This window comes from Arachis hypogaea, chromosome 12 (genome assembly GCF_003086295.3).
Source record: "Arachis hypogaea cultivar Tifrunner chromosome 12, arahy.Tifrunner.gnm2.J5K5, whole genome shotgun sequence".
In the NCBI taxonomy this organism is placed as follows: domain Eukaryota; kingdom Viridiplantae; phylum Streptophyta; class Magnoliopsida; order Fabales; family Fabaceae; genus Arachis; species Arachis hypogaea.
Genome location: NC_092047.1, coordinates 118,479,204 through 118,502,232, shown reverse-complemented (window position 1 = coordinate 118,502,232; position 23,029 = coordinate 118,479,204). Strand labels below are relative to the sequence as shown.

Sequence of the window (23,029 nt, the reverse complement as noted above, 5' to 3'; positions counted from 1 at the left end):
AACACTTAGCTATCTTTTCTTCCTGAATGAACCACCAACATCAAGACCCTGTTATAAGGAATTTGACTATCTCAGCTCAACCCAATGATGCGGCATGCACCTTCCAATTAGTAATCTTTTAGCACCTGCCACCTTAATCAATCCCACAGTGAAATATGAATATCTAATTGCAATGGCATGATTTTAGCATTAGAAAATTAGCACACACACTGACACACGCACCCCAATTAAAAAATAACAAAAAGTACAGCACAATTGTCTCAATATATCATGAACTTTTTTTTTTTGTATTATATCATTTCTTATTATTGTTATTCAGTTATTCATATCATGAACAAGGGTGAATAACATATATTACTACACTAGAAGATCACTCCTTTTCCATTATATCATTTTTTCAAGATAACAAACTATCATCAAACAGAGCACCAATCCGAAGGATCATGCATGACAGCAGTTCCATTTCCAGTTCCATTGTTATTATTATTATTATTATTACGAGCACCAAACACAACCTTCAAAGGGTAACACGCAGCTTTCAACTCACGATGCCCAGCACGGAAAACCCCATAATTAAACTTCACCGAAGTAATCAACTTTATCCCAAATTCCAGTGACCCGTTATTACTAACATTGTTATTTATAACAAAGGTTCCATCTTGACCCAGATCGAACTGCGCGGTGACACGTGTCCACTCGCGCCTCGACTGAGAGAACGGTGGAAGGTTCGTGATGGCCACGTCATCGTCAGAACTGTTACGGAGGAACGCGTCGATGACAGAGTAAGAGACAGACACCTTGGTGTTAGGGTTCACGAAGAGGATCGTTAGCGAGAACTGAGTCGGAGACGAGTTTGACTCCATGAGTACAGCTGAGTCGACTCGGAAAGTTGGGAGTTTGGGGTGGAGAATGAGGAAGAGAATGAGGGCGACGAGTGAGCAGACGAGGATGGATATGGCGGCGGCGGTGAAGAGGCGGCAGAGGAAGACGGTTATTGCGGCGGAGGAAGGGGAGTCGGGGACGGTGTTGGCGGCGGTGATTGGAGGGTTGCTATAGAAGAGAACCGGGTAACCGGCTGAAGAGGTGACTCGGTGGAGAGAATGGGAGGATGGTGAACCGGTTTTGTAGGGTAAGGCCATGGGCATTGCCGGTGAAAGAAAAACAAAGAAGAGAGAAAAGTTGGAAGTGAGAAGAGTGAAGAAAGAAGAAGCAGAAATAGAGAAGTGTTGGCGACTTTTATGGAGGGAAATGAGGAATGTGTGCTGTCGTTATCAAAGATTTTTATTCAAAGTGTTGTATGAAATTTATGAACTTCAACTGCGTAGTACTTTGTACTTGTGTATGCATCCATTTAGATTTAGATTGAGATTGATACAAGTATGATTATGATTGGGGTGTGTTTGTGTTTCAAAATGTTAACAGATTAAATTTTATTTGGTGATGCTAGTTGCTACATTGTCATATTAATCCACTTCAACTCAATTAATTCAATCACTTATTACCACAATAAAAATCAGTTATGCTACATCACTTTCTAAAATTCTCCTTCATCATTATGAATGACTCTTTTTTTTTCTCGATAAAATTACAATTGTCATTTTTTCTTCACGTTGCTTCTTCTCCTTCTTTTCTTCTTGTGTTTTTCCTCCTTTTTTTCGTGTGTTTGATCTTTATCGTCATATTTCTCTTCCTTCTTCTTTTAATTTTGCAACATTATATATATTTTTTGTTTGATTATTTTCTCCTAAAAAAAATTATGAGAATATGAAATAAAAAGATAAAAAAAAAAAGAAACAGCAGAAAATGAGAAAGAGAAAGATGAAGAGTTCTGAATTATATAGAACTTATCAGAATAAAAATACATTCAAATATCTTCGTTTTACACCTAAATATCTTTGTTTTACACATAAATTTGGTGTAAATACAGAAATGAGTTATGCTATGTGTACACTGAAATCAGCCACCAAAGTATATTGGAATACAAATATACATTGAAATAAATTAAAGCACACATGTATTTATACACAAATATATTAGTAGCTGATTTTAGTGTACAATAGCATTTTTGTACAGAAAAATATTTCCTCTAATGCTGCATTTTTTCTTCTTCTTTTTTTCTTTATTTTTTTATTTCTTTTAGTTAAATGAATGTAAGTTCATCCTCTTTGAAGTAATTTTGCAGCATTATGTGTTTCTTTTTTTGTTTGACTTTTTTATTTTTATTCTTGTTAAAAAAGTAATACAAGAAGAAACTTGAGAATATAAAACAAAAAGAGAAAGATGAATAAGAAAAGAAGAAGAGGGTGATGAAAAAAAAAAGAAGCAGCAAAAGATGAACAACAGGAAGAGTTAGAATTCTAAATTATGCAGAAAATACACCAAAATATCTTTGTATTACACCCAAATATTTTCGTTTTACACTCAAATTTGCTGCAAATACAGAAATGAGTTATGCTACGTGTACACTAAAATCAGCCACCAAAGTCAGTCATTGATATAAAATACATACTGAAATACAAATATACATTGAAAATAAATTAAAGTACACATGTATTTATACAAAAATACATTGGTGGCTGATTTTAGTGGTTGATTTTAGTGTACAAATAGCATTTTTGTACAGAAAATTGTTTTCTCTAGTGCTGCATTTTTTCCTTCTTCTTCTTTTTCTTCTTTCTTTCTTTCTTTTAGTTAAATGAATGTAAATTCATCCTCATCCAAGTAATTTTGCAGCATTATGTGTTTCTTCTTTTTCTTTGTTTGATTTTTTTTATTTTTATTCTTGTTAAGAGATTAAAACAAGAAAAAAACTTGAGAAGATTAAAAAAAAAGAAAAAGATGAGTAAGAAAAAAAGAAGAAGATGGTGATGATGATGAAAAAAAGAAGCAGCAGCAGAAGATGAGGATGAAGAGGAAAAGTTCTGAATTATACAGAACTTATCAGAATAAAAATACACCCAAATATTTTTGTTTTACATCCAAATATCTTTATATTACACCCAAATATCTTCGTTTTACACCCAAATTTGCTGCAAATACAGAAATGAGTTATGCTACGTGTACACTAAAATCAGCCACCAAAGTTAGCCACCAGTATAAAATACATACTGGAATACAAATATACATTGAAAATAAATTAAAACACACATGTATTTATACACAAATACATTGGTGGCTATTCTTGTGGCTAATTTTAATGTACAAATAGCATTTTTGTACAGAAAAATATTTTCTCTAATGCTGCATTTTTTTCTTCTTCTTCTTTTCCTTATTTCTTTCTTTCTTTTAGTTAAATGAATGTAAGTTCATCATCTTCTAAGTAATTTTATAGCATTATGTGTTTCTTCTTCTTCTTTGTTTGATTTTTTTGTTTTTATTCTTGTTAAAAGAGTAAAACAAGAAGAAACTTGAGAAAGTAAAACAGAAAAGAAAAGATAAATAAAAAAAAGAAGAAAAAGATAGTGACGATGATGAAAAAAAAAGAAGCCGAAGATGAAAAGGAGGAGGAGGAAGAGGAAGAGTTTTAAGTTATGCAGAACTTATCAGAATAAAAATACACCCAAAATTTTTACAAATACACCCAAATATCTTCGTCTTACATCCAAATATCTTCGTGTTACACCCAAATTTAGTGCAAATACAGAAAAATATTTTCTCTAACATTTTTTCTTCTGAATTGAACCACATCTCAACCACTTGATTGGATTCAAAACAATAAAAAAATTGATTTCCCTACTTCAAATCCAACCGAGGGATTTGTTTTCTCGATCGGAGATATTTTCAATTTCCATTTTTTTCTCTATGCTACATGTAATCAATTGATTCTTAATTTTGTTTTCCTTTTTATTTATATTCCGAACTCTTGTAGAAAAACCTGCAACCTTCGCATAATCCTTGTAGAATTTTGTAGCATCTTCAAATGTGTTAAAGGTCATCCCAACTTTGGATACAAACTGCTCATCAAGACCATAGATTTGCTGCAAAATACACTCAAAATACACTATATTAAAACAAGCATAAACTATAGAATGCAAATACAACTATAAAATCATCATAAGAATAACAAAAATCAGATTCATAAATCATCAATAAACAAAAACTAAAACAATTCAACTAAAATAATAAGACAATTCAACCTCAATGAGATGAAAAGTTATAAACTGTAAATACACCCAAACTTTTCTGAAATACACCCAAATATTCTTGATTTACACCCCTGATATAAAATGCAGAAAATTTATCAGAACTAGTACATTAGATTCAATTCAAATAAGGAACAATGTACAACAAATTTCACAAACAAGGTTCACGCATTATTCAGCTACACAATCATAAACTACTAACTGGATTCAAATTCAGATTCAATTATTAACTGGAATTAAACCACATCTCAGGAACTTCATTAAATTCAAATTCAAAATCCACTTCGCTCTGGTTCAGCTAATAATTTAAGTTGAATCATCCATTATTTTCAAAACAATTTCAGAAACAATGAAAAATGAGAAAAACGAAAAAAGAGAACAAAGAGAAAAACTTACGTAAAGGGCAAAGAAAAAGGGAGAGAGAAACGCACAAAAGAGATTGAAGATAGAAGGCAATAAAATGTAGAAGGAATTCAAAAAAAGAAACGAAATCCTTTCGAAAAAGAAAGCTATATGTTCACGCGTTGATTGATTGAAAAATCTGTTAAGGAGGCGTGTGAAATATACGTGTCATAAGAAATATGTTTTAGGGATTATGGATTTTTAGGACTTATATGTCTTGTATAGTAAAAAGGCTTGTATGTAAAAATTAATTTTTTTTTATTTTAATAATTTTTGATATTTGAATTTAAATTAATAAATTCGTTACTATTAAAAATATAATAATCTTTTTCTTATAATCATAAGTGTCAAAACATTACTTTTTTCCATTCATATTATTTGTCATTTTGAATCAATATAATTTATTATTTTTTATTAATATTTTTAATTATTAGTCTAATTTTTTAGTTTAATAATTCAATAAGATATTTTTAGCCCATATTTTTTAAAATTGTTAACTAAATGATAGCTAAAAAAATAAATTTTATTAGTCATTTAACATTTTTTTTAGTACATGAAAAAGTTATTCTCTTTTCATCTTTTTAATTAATGGTTAATTTATAAAATATAATATTTTTATAGATACTTATTCCATTAGTAAATTTGTTCAATATTAATTTTCTTTAGTCGTATTTCTCGTTTATATATTCTGATCAATATTGATAATAATTTCTTACCATTATTGATAAAGAAGAATAATAAATGCTAGTATCAATGTATTACTTGTTGACTTTTGTACGTTTGATATACTCTAATAATATTATTAATTTATGTAAATAATTAAAATTGATCAGTCTATTTTATTAAAAAAAGGATAAAATATTTATTGTTTTTATATGTTAATGTAATATATTATAATGGGAAATATAATAAACAAGAAAGTATTTATATAAAACAAGTGGAATAAAAATGTAATGATAAAATTATATTTGTGATAAACAAAATGAAATAATAAAATTGTGTATGTGAAAATATTAATAATTTTTCAATTGATATAAATTTTGTGATAACATTATTAAAATACTAATATCAATTACTTTGAATAATATTTTTTATTTTTTATAGTATCTTATATAATCTAATATGTCCAAAATTAATGATTAATATGTTATAGATTTGAGTTTTATTTAACGTTTGTTGCGATTTTATGGAGTTAATTGTTGTTTTATATACAAGATAAAATTTAATTTTTTAACATATATTTAAGCAGATAAATGAGTTAATTAATCTACCAATCTAAGATAGTTATTTTGAATAATATTATAATGCCATGGATATTTCAATTTGGGATAGATAAATGAGTTTAACTAATATGTATTTATATTTGTAGGACACATGATAAAACTACTATTAGTAAGATATTTTAAATATTTTTATTTAATAAATATAAAATAAATATATTAAAATTTTAAAATTTTTTATATTTTCAATAAAAAAAATTTCCATTTATAATTTTAATATTTGCCTCAATAGAAGATGACAATGAATCTAACGTAATTTTTGTTATTATTTGACTTTCTCGACAATCTTACGGAGTGATTCAACCTTATAGTTAATGATATTCAATTCTCTCTCTATTTAATATACTCCTTTCATTTTAAAATATAGTAAATTTAGTCAAATTGTACTCAAGTGAGCAAACTAACCACTCATTCAATAATAAAAATGAGAAGGTTAGGAACCAGTAATTTTTGTGATTTGTAGCCATTGAAATTTTATTTAATAGTATGAGATTACTCACTTTTCTTTTGTTGGTTACATACTGACCAAAATTTAATAAAGTTATTGTCCTTTTAGACTTTTTCAATAAAAATAATAATGTATCAAAACAAAAATATTTGGTAACCAACAAAATTTAGTCAAAATCAACAAAAACTTACTTTATTTAGTATTAGATAAATTATAACTTTTTTTTGTCTAACACTTGATAAAATTGAAGATAATAATGGAGGTTGAGTTTATGCCATTGGAGATGGACATGGTCAATTGCGCATTCCAACTTCCAAGTGGCTGAAAAATTGCATGATTTTGAAGTACCATATGAATTAGTTTGCAATGTAGCGCGCTGAAGTTTACGTGCTTGTCAAAAATTGTGGAATTGAGAACATAACTTGTGATGCTATATTCTGATAATGTTTGCATTCTTATATATGTTCTTCTCTATGCTGTACTTGTTCAATCTCTCCATGCTATACTCTAGTGCCAAAACTTTCATCTTCAACATTATCAATCAGAACAGATGAACAAATATATATTACACGTTAACTTTTATCATTAATGAAATCCACAAAAACATGCATGGAGCATGTAATAACTCTTCAATAATGGAATTATATTGTATTCATGTTAGTGGAGTGACTAATAAGTTTCTATAACTATTTTTCTAATCACCGCTTCTGATCATTCCACGACTTGCTCTCGAAAAAGCCATTCAACATTTCTTCAATTTGTTCTGGTGTGTATCTTATGTACTTCTGAGGATTTTTCCCATTCTCAAGCATGGGCCTAAGAGATTCAAATTTTTTATAAATACGTGAGAAGGATGTATATACATATATAGAGTTAGATAATTAGAGAGAAAAGCAAAAAAGGGTTAAAATTTGCTTACCCAAAACGTTTGAGGAAAGATCTATAAGCAGGTAAAAGTACTTCGATTATAGCCAGTTTGAGAGATTCACGCAACTCACTGTCAGGAACAGTCCATTGAGATTGCCTCCAATAAAGCTCCTCAATTTGAGAGTTGAAACTCTTGAACCTATCTTTAATCATATTTCTTGAAACTCCAGCGGTGCTGTCAGCCCCGCCTGATGATTGCACAGTGAGGCACTGAGCAATCTGCACCATCATATATCACACCATTAGTTAATACAAACAAGAACAGACGGAGACTCACACGACATATTTGACTAAATTGTCATCTAACTGTTTTTAACTATCAACTTATATGAACACAACTTAAAGTAGATACCTTTAATTTGTGTTCTTATTTGAATTCAAAGACAAACCTTTGCCCATGAGATCCTTTTATACTGATTTGCATGCTGTTGCACAACTCTTCTATGTATTTGCACCCAGTCCTCTCCCAACATATCCTTTGCATCTGACCTGTGAGAGATAAACAATGCGTAAATCTTCCATCAATGAATCCATATAAAATGGTAAGTTCACGATAACCAACCTTCTCACGGATCTCACTATGTAATGGATATTATTCATAAGGAACAATTGGGTTAAAGCTGGATCTTTATATTGTTTTGATTTTCCATCCAGGTTATTCTGGAGAGCCTGCATAATCCTTGTTGTCAGGTTTGCTAACTGACCTTCTGGGTCATTGGGATCAAACTCGCGAAAAATTTGCTTCAATGTTGATTGATAACTGTCCACATTCAGCACCAACAATGAAACAGAGATTAACTGAATTGGGAGTAGTAGCATAGAATGTGAATGGTATATAAGTGATGAATACTTATTCATGTAGTTTTATTTATATTTTGTGAAAAGGGATACACGAAAGGTAGAAGAACACTTACTCAAAGAGAAACTTAACATAATTGATCACATAGCTAGTTAGTGGATGGACAGTTCCATCAAGCACAGCAGTTTTAGTAGCATCATTTTCAATAAGTTCCTCAAAGTCACAGAAGGTTTCCATGGCTGTCTGACCTAGTCTCTTGGTCAAGGACAGAGAAGCTTCGCGCAATTCCGTGCAGGCTTTACCTTCAAAAATTGTCTCAAGCTGCATCATATACACCCCCAAGGTGATAAGAAGAAAACAATACATAAAGAATATAGAAAGGAAAGAAAAGCGCTGTCTGAAATATAAACTTGAACAATACCTCAGGTTGAAGTTCTCTCATTGTCTCATACATGTCTAGAGTAACAAATAGTTTTTCAGATGACCTCTTGCTTTTGGCAACAGCCTCTCCGAAACTAAGAAGCATGACAAAACTGCTAGCAGTGACTTCAGAAAAGCATTGAGTTCTCATATTTTCAAAACCATCAAATATTTGATCACATATTTGCTTTTCCACAGTCAGCAACAATTTAACCTGTCAAAGAAAATTTAGAAAGATGCATGCAAGGGACATAAATAGTACAGATCAGAAAGAGATTTGATATTCATATCTTACAGCAATCCTCATGAAATGAGTCCAGTTCCCAATCTTAGACTCCAAAACCTCCCACTGCATTTTTTGAACATCATCTTTACTCAGCCTCTCTACACCTAACTTCCTAAGACTCTGTTCCAAGACAGGGGCACGAGTGTCTCTACAAATTTGCAACATACAGTTAAATTCGATCTGAAGTTGAAAGAAGTTTTTTGTGCAGACATGTTCCTTAAACAGAAAGAAACACAGCTACCTGTAGAGTCGAAAGAGCTGTTGTTGATGGCCAGCTTCGACCATTTGTTGTGCTAAGTCATGTAGCAAAGGAATAACTCTGGGTGGTATCAGGGTTGGAAGTGTGTAAACAGCCGGTTCTGTTTGCTTCTCAGACTCGCTTTGCTTATCAAGATCGAGTTTGCTTGCATCACTTTGCCTTCCAGAAGTTGACGATCGTCGACGGTGTGGTATGCAGTCAAACAGGCGGTCAGGTTCCACCGGTTTGCTGAAATTGAAATCAGTTTGGTAAAATTTAGATCATCAAGAATGATATAAATGTGTGGAATCAGGTTAGCTTTTACTAAGTTGCATGTGAAAAAATGATAATCTTTTCCCATCACGAAATCATAGAATTCACCTTCAATGCTTACTGAACAAACTAAATCAACAAGAAACAAAACACTAAGATATGCTCCTCCTTTAAGAACATGGACAGAGAGAATAACAACAATCAAGCTAGCAAATATGGTTAAAAAAAATCAGATTATGAGAGGACCAACCTGTAATTTGTTAACAGAAGTCTGAACTCGTCTTCCAGCTTTGCGATAGCTTTAGCAAGCAAGCCGTTGGTATGGTTGATGATACCATCACTGCCTTTGAAACTCTTTTTGCTGTTGAAGAATTTCAAATTGTTTCTCAATTGATCAACTGCTTCTAAATAGCTTTCCAGATCCTCTTGAGGCCCTCTGAGTATTTTAGCCTCCGCCTAATAATAATTAACTTTGAACATTAAAAGTGCCTTGGGATTTCAGTTATAGACATAATTTAAAGAAGACCAACATGATAGAAAGTAGAAACATTAGCTGTAAATCAATGCGTATCAATTTTAATCACTGAACATAATCAAATTACAACTTAGTCTTTGGGGGTTAACATCTAAATTATGAATTGACCAATTTTTAATCAAGAAACTCTTCCACCCTGCTACATGGTCATGCATGAATGAACTGAAAACAAAGGCACAATAGTGAGACCTACCTTGCGAGTTTGCTCGAATTGCACCAAAAACACCTCTGCTGCCTTCAGAGTCTTGTCAATGTTATCATGTGCGCTTCGAATTGAATGTGTTTTAATCTAACAAACAAATAATCAAACAAGGAAAAAAAAAACATAAGTTTAAAAAATCCTGAACAATACTTTATCAAGCTATAAAAAAAAGGAAAAAGGAAAAAGAAGATAATCACATTCACTTCTCAACAAATGTAAAAAAAAAGTTAGCAATAAACCTAAGCAAAAATTTAAAAAAAAAGGAAAAAAAATCTAAGCATCACTTCATCAAGCTAAGAAAAAAATCTCCAGCTGAAGAATCACGTTTGCACCAACACACAAAAACAAATAAAATAAGAAATTAAAAGAAAAGAAAAAAACACTGAAGCTGAATAAAAATCACGAAAAATTGAAGCTAATAATCCAATATCGCATTGTTTCCGTGAACTTCTAGATTGAGATTTCAGCTGCATTGCAATTTGAATTCAGCGATTGCAGATGAAAACAAGAAAGCGGTTACCTGAGTGGGACGCATGGCGGTTTCGAGGGCGGAGAGGCGGTGGTCGAAGGAGCCGAGGATGGAGACCATGTTGTCGGTGATGATCTGGCTCTTGTGGAGCGATTCCTTGACGAGCGTGGCTCTCTGGCGTAGAGCCTCCATTGTTTGAGGTATCGTCGTCATTGTTACGTAGCAATTTTATTTGACACACGACGCAGCAGAGAGAATGCATCAAAGAAAAATTTGTTACGTACAGAGAGTGAAACAAATAAAGAAAGAAAGAGAAAAAATGAAGAACACGAGATAGAATGCGTTTGATCCAAAAATTGGAAATGGAAATGCGGCAGTTGGTGTTGTTAGTTCGTTATTGTTATTGTGATTTGCATCTCTTTCGTTCTCTCGTCTCTTTTGTTGATTTTTTTTAAACTCTTATTTATTTATTTTTAATCATTTTCATGTATGTTGCATGTGTATACATATTTTCTTTTTATACCATAAAAAATGTATACAAGTAGAATGAGCTAAATCAAGAAGCAATAGTGTATATATATACCTCAGCATAATTCTGATTGCCATGATGCTTTTTTTTAGTTAAGCGCTACTTTAGTTTTTGAGATTGGCTATTTATATTAATTTAGTTTTTGATTTTTTAATTGTTATATATAATTTAATTTCTAAATTTAAAAAAGTATATTAATGTAATTTTTGTGTATTGTCTATTGTCGAAATTTAACATTGTTAGTGACGTAACTCAAATCTTGTCATACTGAATATATTAAAATAATGTCATACACGTTTTGACTTTAAAAAAGACTTTAAGGTAGTATTTATTTTGAGGTACGACTCAGATGTAGTATTATATTTGTTGGTTCATAGACTGATATTTTAGTTCAGAGACTGATACTAAAATTTCTGTTTTTGTCTCTAAAATTTTAGTACCTCTAAAAGTGGGAACACAGAAGACTAAAATTTTTGGAGATGAAAATTGAAACTTTAATAACATTTTATACTTAAAATATCATCATTTCAATTAATTAATTTTAATTTTACCCTTTGTGCAAATTAAATTAGAGTTTTATTCTTATTTCAATTTCTGTCTCCCATTTTACATCAAACAGAATATCTTTTAATCTCTATCCCTCAGTCTCCGTCTTTCTGTCTCTTTCTCTTCACCAAACGCTATCTAAATGACGTTGTTTTAGGATTTAAACAATACTAAAACTTTATACTCTTTCTTTTTGAATAATACTAATTGTTCAAACTCTCAAACAATACTGTTTAGTACATTTTTTAGCACAAGAGTGCTTAGGACGTCGTTTTAATAACGTTACTAACAACGTTGAGTTACTGACGATAGAAAATATACGAAATATACGAAAGACTATATTGGTGCATTTTTTTAATATAAAAAATTAAAATTTAACAATTTAAAAGTTAGATATTAAATGAGTACAACTTACTAATATTAAAGACTAGAGTGAAACTTAACTCACTTTTTCTTTCTTTTTCGTTCTTTTTTCTTCTACCTTTTATTTAAATTAAGATTTATTTTATAGTTGATGATTTTACCCCGTAATGTTGAGTTTGATAAATGCTGATTCCATATAAAAGATTTTACAAATGATAATTTGAAAATTAGCTAGTCACAAAAAAGAATTTGAAAATTAGTTTATTTCGTCGATGTGACGTACGTAAAATTCGTTTATATTAATAGTGTATAAAAATTAATTTTTTATTAATAATAATAAATCATTGCAAAAATTCTATTATTAAGAATATAATTCGATAAACTTATTTCCTCCTACAAAAATCTTTGGTCATTTTTATTTTTATTTTTATTTTTGATAATAATAAAAATAAAAAAAAATACAAAAATAAATTTGATTGAATATTTTATAATATTTTCAATAAAAATATTTTTAAAAAGTAATACAAACTTAAAAATAATATTTTTAATTTTTTCAATTAAATAAAAATGATAAAAATATTTTTAATCTCTTTAATTTCAAACTTTCTTTTGCTGTTTGTTTAAAAATTTTTGTTATTTTTTTTAATTGATTTTGAATATTAAATGATATGAAATTAGAATTCTAATTGTCTGCTATATTCAACCCCTTATGTTTTGGTAGTTTTATTATTGATAAGTGATTCTTATTTTCTATTTTTATTACTGAAAATCGTAATTGCAAAAGGAGAAAAAATGGACACAAACAAATCCAAACAAAATACATAGAATCCAATTAGTATCAAACTTATAGGTTCAATCAATTGTATTAAATATGCTATTAAGTTATATTTCTGGCAGATAATGATAGTATTCTAACATATTTAGACTAATTAAAGGTAAATTATGACTCCGGCCATGCATATTCAAAAAGAAAAAAAATGCATTACTAGTTAAAACCAAGTAAATAATTATGAAATTTTATTAACTAACTTTCTAAGCATAATAATTAATAACTACAAAAGATGCTAAAAAGTTGTTAGATTTTGAATAATATAATATACTCTCTTTATTCTGCTTCATTAATTAATACCTTGATAAAATTCGCAATTGCATTAACCGAACACTTATATTTTATGGAATTAATTTTTTTTAGAAGAATCATTGCCTTAATTCTTGTAAAGATAAAATTAGATTATTTAACCAATTGAATTCGAATAATTGATGAGTAACTTTAATTCTTACTATTTTCTAGCGTTGTTTTTAGCAGATGATATGCAACTAAACACAATTGTCATATTTTATATAGATTTATCTTGTATCTTAAGGATATATACATTTTAAGATTATAAATTAAATTTTTTATTAAAAATATAAAAATTTAAATGTTTAATATATTTATTTTATATTTATTGAATAAAAAAATTTAAAATAGTTTATTAATAATAAATTTATTATATATTTTAAAAATACATATTAACTAAATCCATAAAATATTGGAAAGAATCGAATAAGAAGATGGCTCATATGGTTCTTATTTCTTTTAACAAAAAATTACAAGTGACTCTCCACCCACAGAGTCACAACTACTGCCAATTATTACGCTGTTTAGCAACATGCTAAGTAAACATGATTATTTTTTTAATATTATTTTCAAAATAATAAATATAGCTAATTAATTTTTAATTAATTAATATTATCTAATTGATTTTATTGTAATTTTTTAACTATTTTTTAATTTAAAATTTAAAATTCAAATTTTAAAATTTAAAATTTAAGTTTAGAATGTAAAGTCAAAAAGTCAGCTCCTAATCGAATTCTTTCAAATTTTGTCAACCTTTGCATGAAGCATGCACTTAGCTTTAACTCTTTATATCTTCCCTAATAAGGATCACCATACATTAACCAGTAACCACATTCAATTATCTGAATGAAGTAAGAAATTATATTCATTGGATCATCATCAATGTCCAGATTTTTCATCACCATGAATTATTCATGGCTAAACAATAATGATATACAAGCTTATGTAGTCCCTTCTACACAACAATATAATGTTCTATACTTCTATGTACCTACTGAGAATAAAAATTTTGTTAGAGCATGGAGGAAAAGACCTAATTTTGACTTTGGAGGACATTCATTAGTCAATTATAGTTAGACATGTGTCCATCTCCTTCAAGATCACACCCAAAGATTTCTCTCAATCTGATATCTCATATTCAATACATCCACTCTTAAAGATTGCAAGCTAAGATAAGTCACAATCTTCATATGACCTATTACCAATTATCTATTTTTATTTTTAAGTCTTACTAACCCTTTTAGATAAAAGAAAATATTTTGTTTTATATAAGATATCTCCAAAATCTATAATAACGAACAATCAACATGTATGGGTTAAATTCTCACAAAGTGCATGAGAAACAAAATCCTAATATCTTTTCTTTCAGACCCTAACAATTATATCAAAATCCAAAGCTTCCATAGTAGGATCACAATCTCATAATTCCTACTCCTAAATCAGGCATACAAGTCTTATCTCATGAAATTATGGATCACACTTCTTAACATCTAATAATTGATCATGCAATTCACATAGAAAATTAAAGAAGACCTACTGCAAAATTTCTCAAAGACTAAACAATTCATCACCAAATCAATTTAACCCAAATTTCAAAGTTCCAATATCTATCTCACATTGAAAGAAACCTAAAAACAAAACCCTAAAAATCTATAATCTCCACGTAAAACAACCCTAACAAATTGAAACACTCTCTTTCTAACATCCACATTATTATCATAACTAAACTACAGGGGCAAAACTATCTATATATATATATATATAAGCGATTAGATTTGACTATGTCCATCTCTATGGTTACCACAGACCTTTATGGTTTTTACATTTTTATTTACCTTACAGTATCTCACACCGCATAAGATCACTGCTCATTTCTTTCTTTTCTTTCATTTCTTTCATTTCTTTTCTCACAAGTTTCTCCAATTCCATAACAGATGAAAGAAAATCTTCATCATCAAAGAGATCTTTGCTAAAATTCATTACCGGCGACGGAGAAATCGGTCCCCACAGTGACCGGCGGAACCCTTGAATTATCTTGTCGTATACGCAAGGATGAAAACCGCCATCGCCGATTCCTGTCATCCTTGCTCTTTGACACACTCTGCAAATCTTCAAGATTCCTCTTCCTTCGCGAGCACCGTCGCTTCTCTCCACGGCGAAACCATTGGATTCTTCCTTCGGAATTTTCACTTTGTCGTTGATCGCCATGTTCGTCAATAAACCTCTCCGTTCAATGAAACGATCCCTCTTCCTCAACTCTTCCTCCATGTACAGAGGCGCCTTCGCTGAAATCGCCCTCACACGTAACTCCTGGAGTGCTTCCATGGCGGCGCGAACTGGATCCACCCGCCGTTTCTTCTTGACGACGCTCGCCGCGTTCTTCTTTACTGAGCCTTTCGTGACGCGCTTGACGACGTGGAAGTAATGCGCGCCGGAGCGGTCGTTAGGTAAGACGAGGGAGAGATCGAGCTTTTCGAAGAGAAGAATTTTCCGGTCGCTGTCGAGGGAGGAGATGTAGACGGTGAGATCTTCCGACGGAACACCGACCTTGTTGCTGAGGTTCCGGAGCAGGCGCTTGAAGGTGATTTCGGCCGGGTCAACGGAGACTGTTCCTACGTTGACTTCTCTCTCTCCGTCGCTGTAGACGACGGGGTAGTGGCGAATCCCGCCGGCTAACATTTCGTTCATATCGTTAGCGCTTCTTTTAATTTGTTTAGCGTACGGAGAGAATGTGAAGAAAGAGAGGGTTTTGTGGCTCTCTATTTATAGGGTAGCAATGACCGTTTTAGGGGTAGATCCGTAAATGTGTGACATTTCAAAATTTTTGAACTGATGATACTAAGCTAGTTAACTAGAGTCTAGAAGCTAAGCTAAGTTTATTGAATCCTAATTTTCAATTATCATCCAATCCAAATTTTCATGTTGGACCTGTTCAAACTCGAATTTAATTTTAAATTCAAAATTTTAAAGCATAAATTTTTTTATTTTATCTTTGATTCTTCCAACAATAAAATGATTTAAAAATAAAGAATTAATATTTATTAATTAATTAAAATTTTATCTTTAATATTAATTTTATAAAAAGTTTTAAATTGTTTTCATGCATAAACTATTTCTAGGCAGTTAATCAAAAATATTTTTTAATATATTATTCGGCGTGGTTTTTTTATATAGCATTTTTTAATTAATTATTTATTTTCAAATATATATTTTGTAGCATCACAAATTTTTTGAATCATGTTTATTATTTACAATAAATAATATATACTTTCTCATTCTATATTTATTAGATTTAAATAATCTTTAACTATGTGAAAAAATGAGAAAATTAGTTTTATTATTTGAATTTATTATAAAATCAAATTTAAATTTAATTAGATAGATAAATCTGTTACAAGTTCATGTATTACGACAAATCATTTTTCTAACATACTAATAATATTTTGTAAGTATCTCAAACTACAATTATCCTTTCTGATTGACTTAGTTGAAAGTTAGTTATAAAGTTAACTGAATTTTCTATAAAATTGTGTTTAATAGGTATTTTCAAATTCAATTAAATAGATAAATTTATTATAAATTCATATATTACGACAAACCATTCTTCTCACGTACTAATAATATTTTGTAAATATCTCGATTTACATTATCCCTTTCCTTTTCGATTGACTTGGTTCAAAGTTAATTATAAAGTTAACTGAATTTTTTATAAAATTGTGTTTAATAGGTATTTTTAAATTCATAAAAAAATATTATATGACTTGCAAAATAACTATTCAAATTGAATATTCTTTTAAGGGGCATTCTATTAGAGTGGTATAAAGAGAAAATTTAATTCCTTTTATAGTTATTTTTTATTATTTTATTATTATTTAAAATATGAGTCCTATATTTACTAATCTCTCTTTCATTCTATTAAAAGAAAAATCTGTAAACTTACATCTTTATCATATAATTTATCTTCTTTTAAATACGAGTTAAATTCTCCTAACACAATCTATAAATATGTAAGAGTCATTTAAGTATTTCTTCTTATTTTATTAGCTTTTTCTATAAATTATAAATTGTTTTCATGCATATATAAACTATTTTAAACAGTTAATCAAAAATATTTTTAATATATTATTTAGCATGATTATATATATATAATTTTTAATAATTATTTTTTTCATATATATTCTTCATTATTATTATTTTTTTATGTTGCACGGTATTTATCCGACGAATCAAAAATTAATTTATTAATTTTAATTAATAAAGATTTATGTTACAGGCCAAAAAGATAGATGAAATGATACCATATGTCTCCGTATTTTTGGGGCATATTTTGGGATATTTGTTTGTTTTTTCCTGGAAATTGAGGCCATCTTTTTTGTCTTTAAGTAACAAATTGAATAACCTGTTTGGTAAAGTGAGATGGTTAACAATTGTAACATCTGAAAATAGCAACAAAATTTCTTAATGCGATTAGAGGTAATTGATATATATATATATATATATATATATATATATATATATATATATATATATATTAGGTGGCTGCTGTTTGGCCAGATAGTTGTGCAAATGCTATTAAAAATTACTTCAATTATAATATAATGTCATGTATTATGAATTGTAGTATTTTTGTACGAGGATACTATTTATGTGTCTTGAATGTTAGAAGTGGTAAGGTATAATTATTAGGACTTGGGGTGTGTTTGTTTGTGGTAAAAATGGGAGGAAAAAAAAAGAAAGAAATTAAAAAAAATAGTTATTTTTTTTGTTTGGTTGAAGAAAGAAATAAAAGAAGAAGAAAAATAAATAAAAAATATTGGTGAGACTCACCAATTTTTTTTTCTTTTAACAATAAAAACAAAATTGAGAGAAAACTAATTCTTTTTCTACTTCTAATATTATTCTTTTACTTTTTTTAATATATTTTATAATATAAGGATAACATTATCTTTTTATAACATTTTTTCTTATTTTTTTTATCCAAACACATCTAAAAAAAAAATAATTCATTAAATTTTTTTCTTTTTATTTTTTATTTTTTCCTTCTCTATTTTTTTCTTCCAACCAAATATAGCTTTAGTAATATTGTAATTTATGATCTGTCATTGATAGCAATGCTAAAAAAGATGGGTTATAGATCAAAAGATTTTTGTTCTCCTTATTTATGCGTCCAATTTGTACGACGAAGAATATTAAAAAAAAAATTGACATCTACGGATTGAGATAGTACAAGTTGTACTATTATTTTATCTAATCTTATTAGCTAAAATAAAAATAGTATTCGAATTTATAATTTTGCTGAAAAGGTGCCCTGCTAGGGTTTAAAGGGTGTTCTGCTAGAGTTTCTCCCTGTAGGGTTAATTCTCTCGATTTCAAATCGAATTCTCACAAACTAAATTGTGCTCTGATAGTAACCATGGCTAGACGTAAAGCTGGTCAACGAGTGGTGTTAGATGACACTGGAGGGTTGGAGGACGAGGACATTATTGTGTTTGGGAAGGAAGAAATAGAAGAAAGTCTCCAGATCTGTGCCAAAAGTCTTATAGGCCGGATCTTGGCAGATCGATCCTTTGGAGTTGGTACAGTGGAAGGAGCAATGAGAACGATCTGGTCTCACCCAAAAGGGTTTAAGGTTATGGATTTAGGTGATAACCTATTCCAATTCTTCTTTGAAAAGGAAGTGGATCTGGTTCGCGTAGAACGCGGTGCACCATGGCTGCTGAAAAATTACATTGTCAATATCAAAAGGTGGGAGGAGAAGGATATTAATAACAATGATGAACTATCTCAAGTCCCAATTTGGGTACAACTGTGGGGGATTCCAGAGCACTATAAATCAAAGGAGTTAAGGAGGAAGATTGGAGGTACTATGGGAGAGGTAGTGGAGGTGGATTTTTACTCAATGAGAGGAAGAGAAAGTAGAATCTTAAAGGTTAAAATTTTCATGGATGCTACAAAACCTTTAAGAAGAAGCCTCAGGATTGCTAGACCTAATAGAAACGTGATTGAGTTATCCGTAAAATATGAGCGAATCGGGACTTTCTGCAACTATTGTGGTCACCTCGGACATGAAAGTAGAGGATACAATCAACACCTTGAAGATTCAATTAAGGGAGAAGTGCAAGAGGAGAAGTGGGGGAATTGGTTAAAAGCCAAACAAGTAGGTTGGAGGGTTGAAAGTTACAAGGAGAATGCAAATCCTAATATTCCTAAGGTTGAGATATCTCGGATTGAAGGCCCTAAAAAACAGACTCCAGTTAACTTGCTAAGGAGCTTTGCCAATCCCTCAATGCAGGAAAACAGTGGTGAAAATGAGCAAGTGGAAAGCAAATCGAAGGAAAATAATAGTGGTAATGGGGCATGCGAGAAGATAATGGCAGATCAAAGGGAGAGGCTGTTGTTAGTGCATAAAAAATGTGGAGACAAAGAAGATTTTAATGACGGCAGAACTGAAAGTGAAGCTAATGAAGAAAAGAGAAAGGGAGGACTAAAAGGAGTGGAGGAGGCAGTGAGCTCAGACTTCAATATTGGCTGAGAATCTGACACACTAGAGGACGATGGCCGAAGGATGAAGTTAAAACAACTTGCAAGGAGGAGTGAAAGTAAGTATAAAAAATTCAATAGTGAAAAAAGGAGAATAACGGAGAAGGTAGCAGACAATGGAGGAAAAAAACAATGCATTAGTGATTAAAGCTCAGAGACAAAGGGGGGGGTGCCAGCCCAAACTTGGCACCCGAAGAGGTATGAAAATGATGATGTGGAACTGTCGGGGTTTGGGGAAACCCCTGACAGTTCACAACATAAAAGAGATCAATAGATCTCGTTCCCCCGAAGTTCTGTTCTTATGTGAGACAAAGAATAGTTCTTCGTTTGTGACAGGCCAATGCCATAAATTGGGGTTTACAAATGTTAGTTGTGTTGAACCTCAAGGACTAGCAGGAGGATTGGTGTTAGCATGGAGGGAAGGTGTAGATATTGCAGTGGTGAAAAGTGCAGAATTTTTCATTTATTTTAGATGGACAGACAGGAGGCTACAGAGAGAGTGTGGCGTTATTGCAGTGCATTTACACAGTGAAGAAGGACTGCGAAACCAATAGTATGGCACCATTTTGAATCAATTAGAAGGAATGGAAGATCCTTATATGGTTATTGGTGATTTTAATGCCATAATGGCTCATGATGAGAAGGATGGAGGGAGAATAAAATCAGTTGCATCTATTGAAAATTTTAATAATTTTATAAATGCAGCAGGCCTAATTGATTTGGGATATGAAGGAAGCAAATTTACTTGGTGCAATAAGCAGTTTGGGGGAAATTTGATAAGAGAGCGATTAGATCGGTGTTTGGTCTCTATGAACTTATTGGAATTATACTCGGGAGCAGCGATCTTCCATTTAAATGATCAAGGTTCCGATCATAGACCACTGCTGTTTGAATCGGAGGTCGAGCAACGGAGGTTTAAGAGGAGGTTTAGGTTTCAGGAGAGGTGGTGTGATAATGAGGTTGTTGGACAGATTGTAAAAGACACATGAAAGGAATCTATAGAAGGCTCACCTATGTTTCGTCTTTACACAAAGCTTAAAATTATTCGACATCGCCTTGTTGAGTGGCAACAACAGCCCGACAGCAACTCACTAAGACAGATCCAGCAGCTTAAACAGAAGATAGAAGAAGAAAAAAGCAAAGCACAGCAAGCAGACAACTTTTGTATTAAGGTTTTAGAAGAAGAACTTACAGAAGCCTACCTAAGTGAGGAACGCTATTGGAAAGAGAAAGCAAGAGAGCAATGGCTAAAATATGGTGATCAAAACACGAAGTATTTTCACTCAAGGGCGCAAATGAGAAATAAGCACAATAGAATACAGAAACTTGAAGATGAAAAAGGGGAGGTGCACTCGGATCCGAAAGGAATAGGGAGGACAGCGCAGAAATACTTTGAAACACTGTTCAGTTCGAGCTCCCCTGCTAACCCGAGTGCATGGCTCTCAACAATGAGAAGGAAGGTGTCTAGACAGAACAATTGGACCCTTACAAGACCAATTAGTGAGCAAGAGATTAAGAGGGCAGTCTTTTCAATTAACTCTTTCTCAGCCCCAGGAGACGATGGTTTTACGGCGAAATTCTATCACTTCTTTTGGGATATTATTAAAGAAGATATTATAAAAGCAGTCACTAGTTTTTTCTCAGGCGGAAGAATGCTGAGGTCTTTCAATCATACACTCATTTGTCTTATTCCTAAAATACCTGAAGCTGCTACCATGTCACAGGTACGACCTATCAGTTTAAGCTCAGTCTTCTATAAAATTATTTCGAAGGTCTTGATACATCGTATGCAATTTATCATGAATCGGATAATTAGTAATAACCAGAGTGCATTCATAAAGGGGCGGTTGATTAGTGACAATGCCCTCATAGCACATGAGTACATGTATTTTTTGAAGAATAAAAAGTTTGGTGATTGGGATCTAGCTTTAAAACTCGACATGAGCAAAGCATATGACAAGGTGGAATGGTGCTTCCTATGGAAGGTTATGAGTCAATTGGGATTTTGTGATCAGTGGATAGGATGGATGAAGGAGTGTGTAACTACTGTTTCCTATTCTGTTACTGTGGATGGTCAACCTAAAGGTTTCTTTAAACCTACAAGAGGTCTCCGACAAGGGGATCCTCTTTCACCCTATCTTTTCATTCTTTGTGCAAAGGGACTCTCCCACTTGCTACACAGAAGAGAACAGAATAATGATATTGTCGGGCTCAGATTAAACAGTAGCTGCCCTACTATTACACATTTGTTTTTCACAGATGACTCTATAATTTTCAGCAAAGCAAATTCTCAGGCATGCCAAAATATAATGCAGGTGTTGAATGACTACAATAGTATAAGTGGACAAGAGGTGAACCTTAATAAATCTGCTGTGTTTTTCAGTCGGAATACACCGCAATCAGAGAGGAAAACCTTTGCAGCCATCCTTCAAGTCCCGAATGTTGGCGCTCAAGACAAATACCTGGGTTTACCAACAACAATCCAGAAATAAAAAAAGCAACATTTGCATATGTCAAAGATAAAGTTACAAAAAAATTACAGCACTGAAAAAGATCGTTACTGTCGGTTAGCGGGTGTGAAGTTCTAATTAAATCTGTGGGTACGGCTATCCCGATATATACTTTGGGGTGCTTTAAACTACCTGAAACTTTTATAGAAGAAATTCAGAGATTGCTTATGCAATTCTGGTGGGGACAGAAACAAGGAGAAAAGAGACTTCAATGGATTAAGTGGGACACACTGTGTAGACCAAAAAATCAAGGAGGATTGGAGTTTAAGGATCTAAAAGCTTTTAATCTTGCCATGCTAGGAAAACAGGGATGGAGATTGATGACCAGACCAAATTCCTTAGTTACTAAAGTATTCAGAAGCAGGTATTTTAGACATTCTTCATTTCTAAAAGCTGACATTGGATACAATCCGTCATGGGCTTGGAGGAGTCTCTTAGAAGGGCGAAAGGTTCTGGAAAAGGAGATTCTCTGGCAGATTGGGAGGAGATCAGCAGTGAAGATTTGAGAAGATTGCTGGGTTGGAAGACAAGGACCATTGACACTGAGACAGAATCAGGAGCCTAATCCAAGCTTAATTTGGGTCTCTCAACTCATCACTGAGGAAGGTAATTGGAATGAGCACCTTATAGCCAACAACTTCACATCAGAAATTACACAGGAAATACTTCAAATAAACATTAAAGAAGAAGATAACTTGATTTGGTACAGAGAAAAAGGGGGTTCTTACTCTATAAGGTCAGGATATGAGGTATGCTTCAATTTTTTTCACCCGCCACTCGAAAGTCTTCCACCAATTTTCGGAGACAAAAATCTATGGAATTCGATTTGGGATCTTGACTGCCCAACTAAAGTTAAGGTCTTTACCTGGAAAGCTCTCCATAATGGTTTTTCGGTGAGGCACCGACTGCACGCCCGCATTCAAGCTGTCCCTGCGATATGCCCAAGATGCGAAATGGAGGACGAGACTTTGACCCACTGTTTGCTTAATTGCATTTACTC

At 31.6% G+C, this 23,029-nt stretch overlaps 4 protein-coding genes across 4 annotated transcripts; 1 reads left to right on the top strand and 3 right to left on the bottom strand.

Annotated features, from left to right (window-relative positions):
- Positions 1-266: 266 nt before the first annotated feature.
- On the bottom strand, positions 267-1,384 carry LOC112728769 (NDR1/HIN1-like protein 1). Its single transcript, XM_029290970.2, has one exon. It carries the CDS (start codon positions 1,143-1,145, stop codon positions 417-419), a length of 729 nt encoding a protein of 242 aa, XP_029146803.1. The 5' UTR covers positions 1,146-1,384; the 3' UTR covers positions 267-416.
- A 5,392-nt stretch (positions 1,385-6,776) lies between these two features.
- LOC112729484 (exocyst complex component EXO70A1-like) lies at positions 6,777-10,877 on the bottom strand. The gene is made up of 11 exons (XM_025779662.3): positions 10,473-10,877; positions 9,944-10,039; positions 9,466-9,671; positions 8,946-9,191; positions 8,714-8,852; positions 8,420-8,632; positions 8,114-8,319; positions 7,762-7,959; positions 7,589-7,688; positions 7,192-7,418; positions 6,777-7,088 (listed from the first exon to the last, which is right to left on the bottom strand). Exons 1-11 carry the CDS (start codon positions 10,632-10,634, stop codon positions 6,971-6,973), a joined length of 1,911 nt encoding a protein of 636 aa, XP_025635447.1. The 5' UTR covers positions 10,635-10,877; the 3' UTR covers positions 6,777-6,970.
- A 3,694-nt stretch (positions 10,878-14,571) lies between these two features.
- Positions 14,572-15,693, bottom strand: LOC112729483 (uncharacterized). The gene has a single exon (XM_025779661.3). The coding sequence runs from the start codon at positions 15,665-15,667 to the stop codon at positions 14,816-14,818; it is 852 nt and encodes a 283-aa protein (XP_025635446.1). The 5' UTR covers positions 15,668-15,693; the 3' UTR covers positions 14,572-14,815.
- A 2,699-nt stretch (positions 15,694-18,392) lies between these two features.
- On the top strand, positions 18,393-19,511 carry LOC112730721 (uncharacterized). The gene has a single exon (XM_025780782.1). It carries the CDS (start codon positions 18,393-18,395, stop codon positions 19,509-19,511), a length of 1,119 nt encoding a protein of 372 aa, XP_025636567.1.
- Positions 19,512-23,029: the final 3,518 nt, after the last annotated feature.

Coding starts and splice junctions, on each gene's coding strand:
- LOC112728769 (XM_029290970.2), bottom strand. CDS start 1,145: ATGCCCATGGCCTTACCCTACAAAACCGGTTCACCATCCTCCCATTCT.
- LOC112729483 (XM_025779661.3), bottom strand. CDS start 15,667: ATGAACGAAATGTTAGCCGGCGGGATTCGCCACTACCCCGTCGTCTAC.
- LOC112729484 (XM_025779662.3), bottom strand. CDS start 10,634: ATGACGACGATACCTCAAACAATGGAGGCTCTACGCCAGAGAGCCACG. Junction 7,960..8,113: donor TATGTTAAGTTTCTCTTTGA/GTAAGTGTTCTT, acceptor GAATGTGGACAG/TTATCAATCAACATTGAAGC. Junction 7,089..7,191: donor TCTTTCCTCAAACGTTTTGG/GTAAGCAAATTT, acceptor TGAATCTCTTAG/GCCCATGCTTGAGAATGGGA.
- LOC112730721 (XM_025780782.1), top strand. CDS start 18,393: ATGGCTAGACGTAAAGCTGGTCAACGAGTGGTGTTAGATGACACTGGA.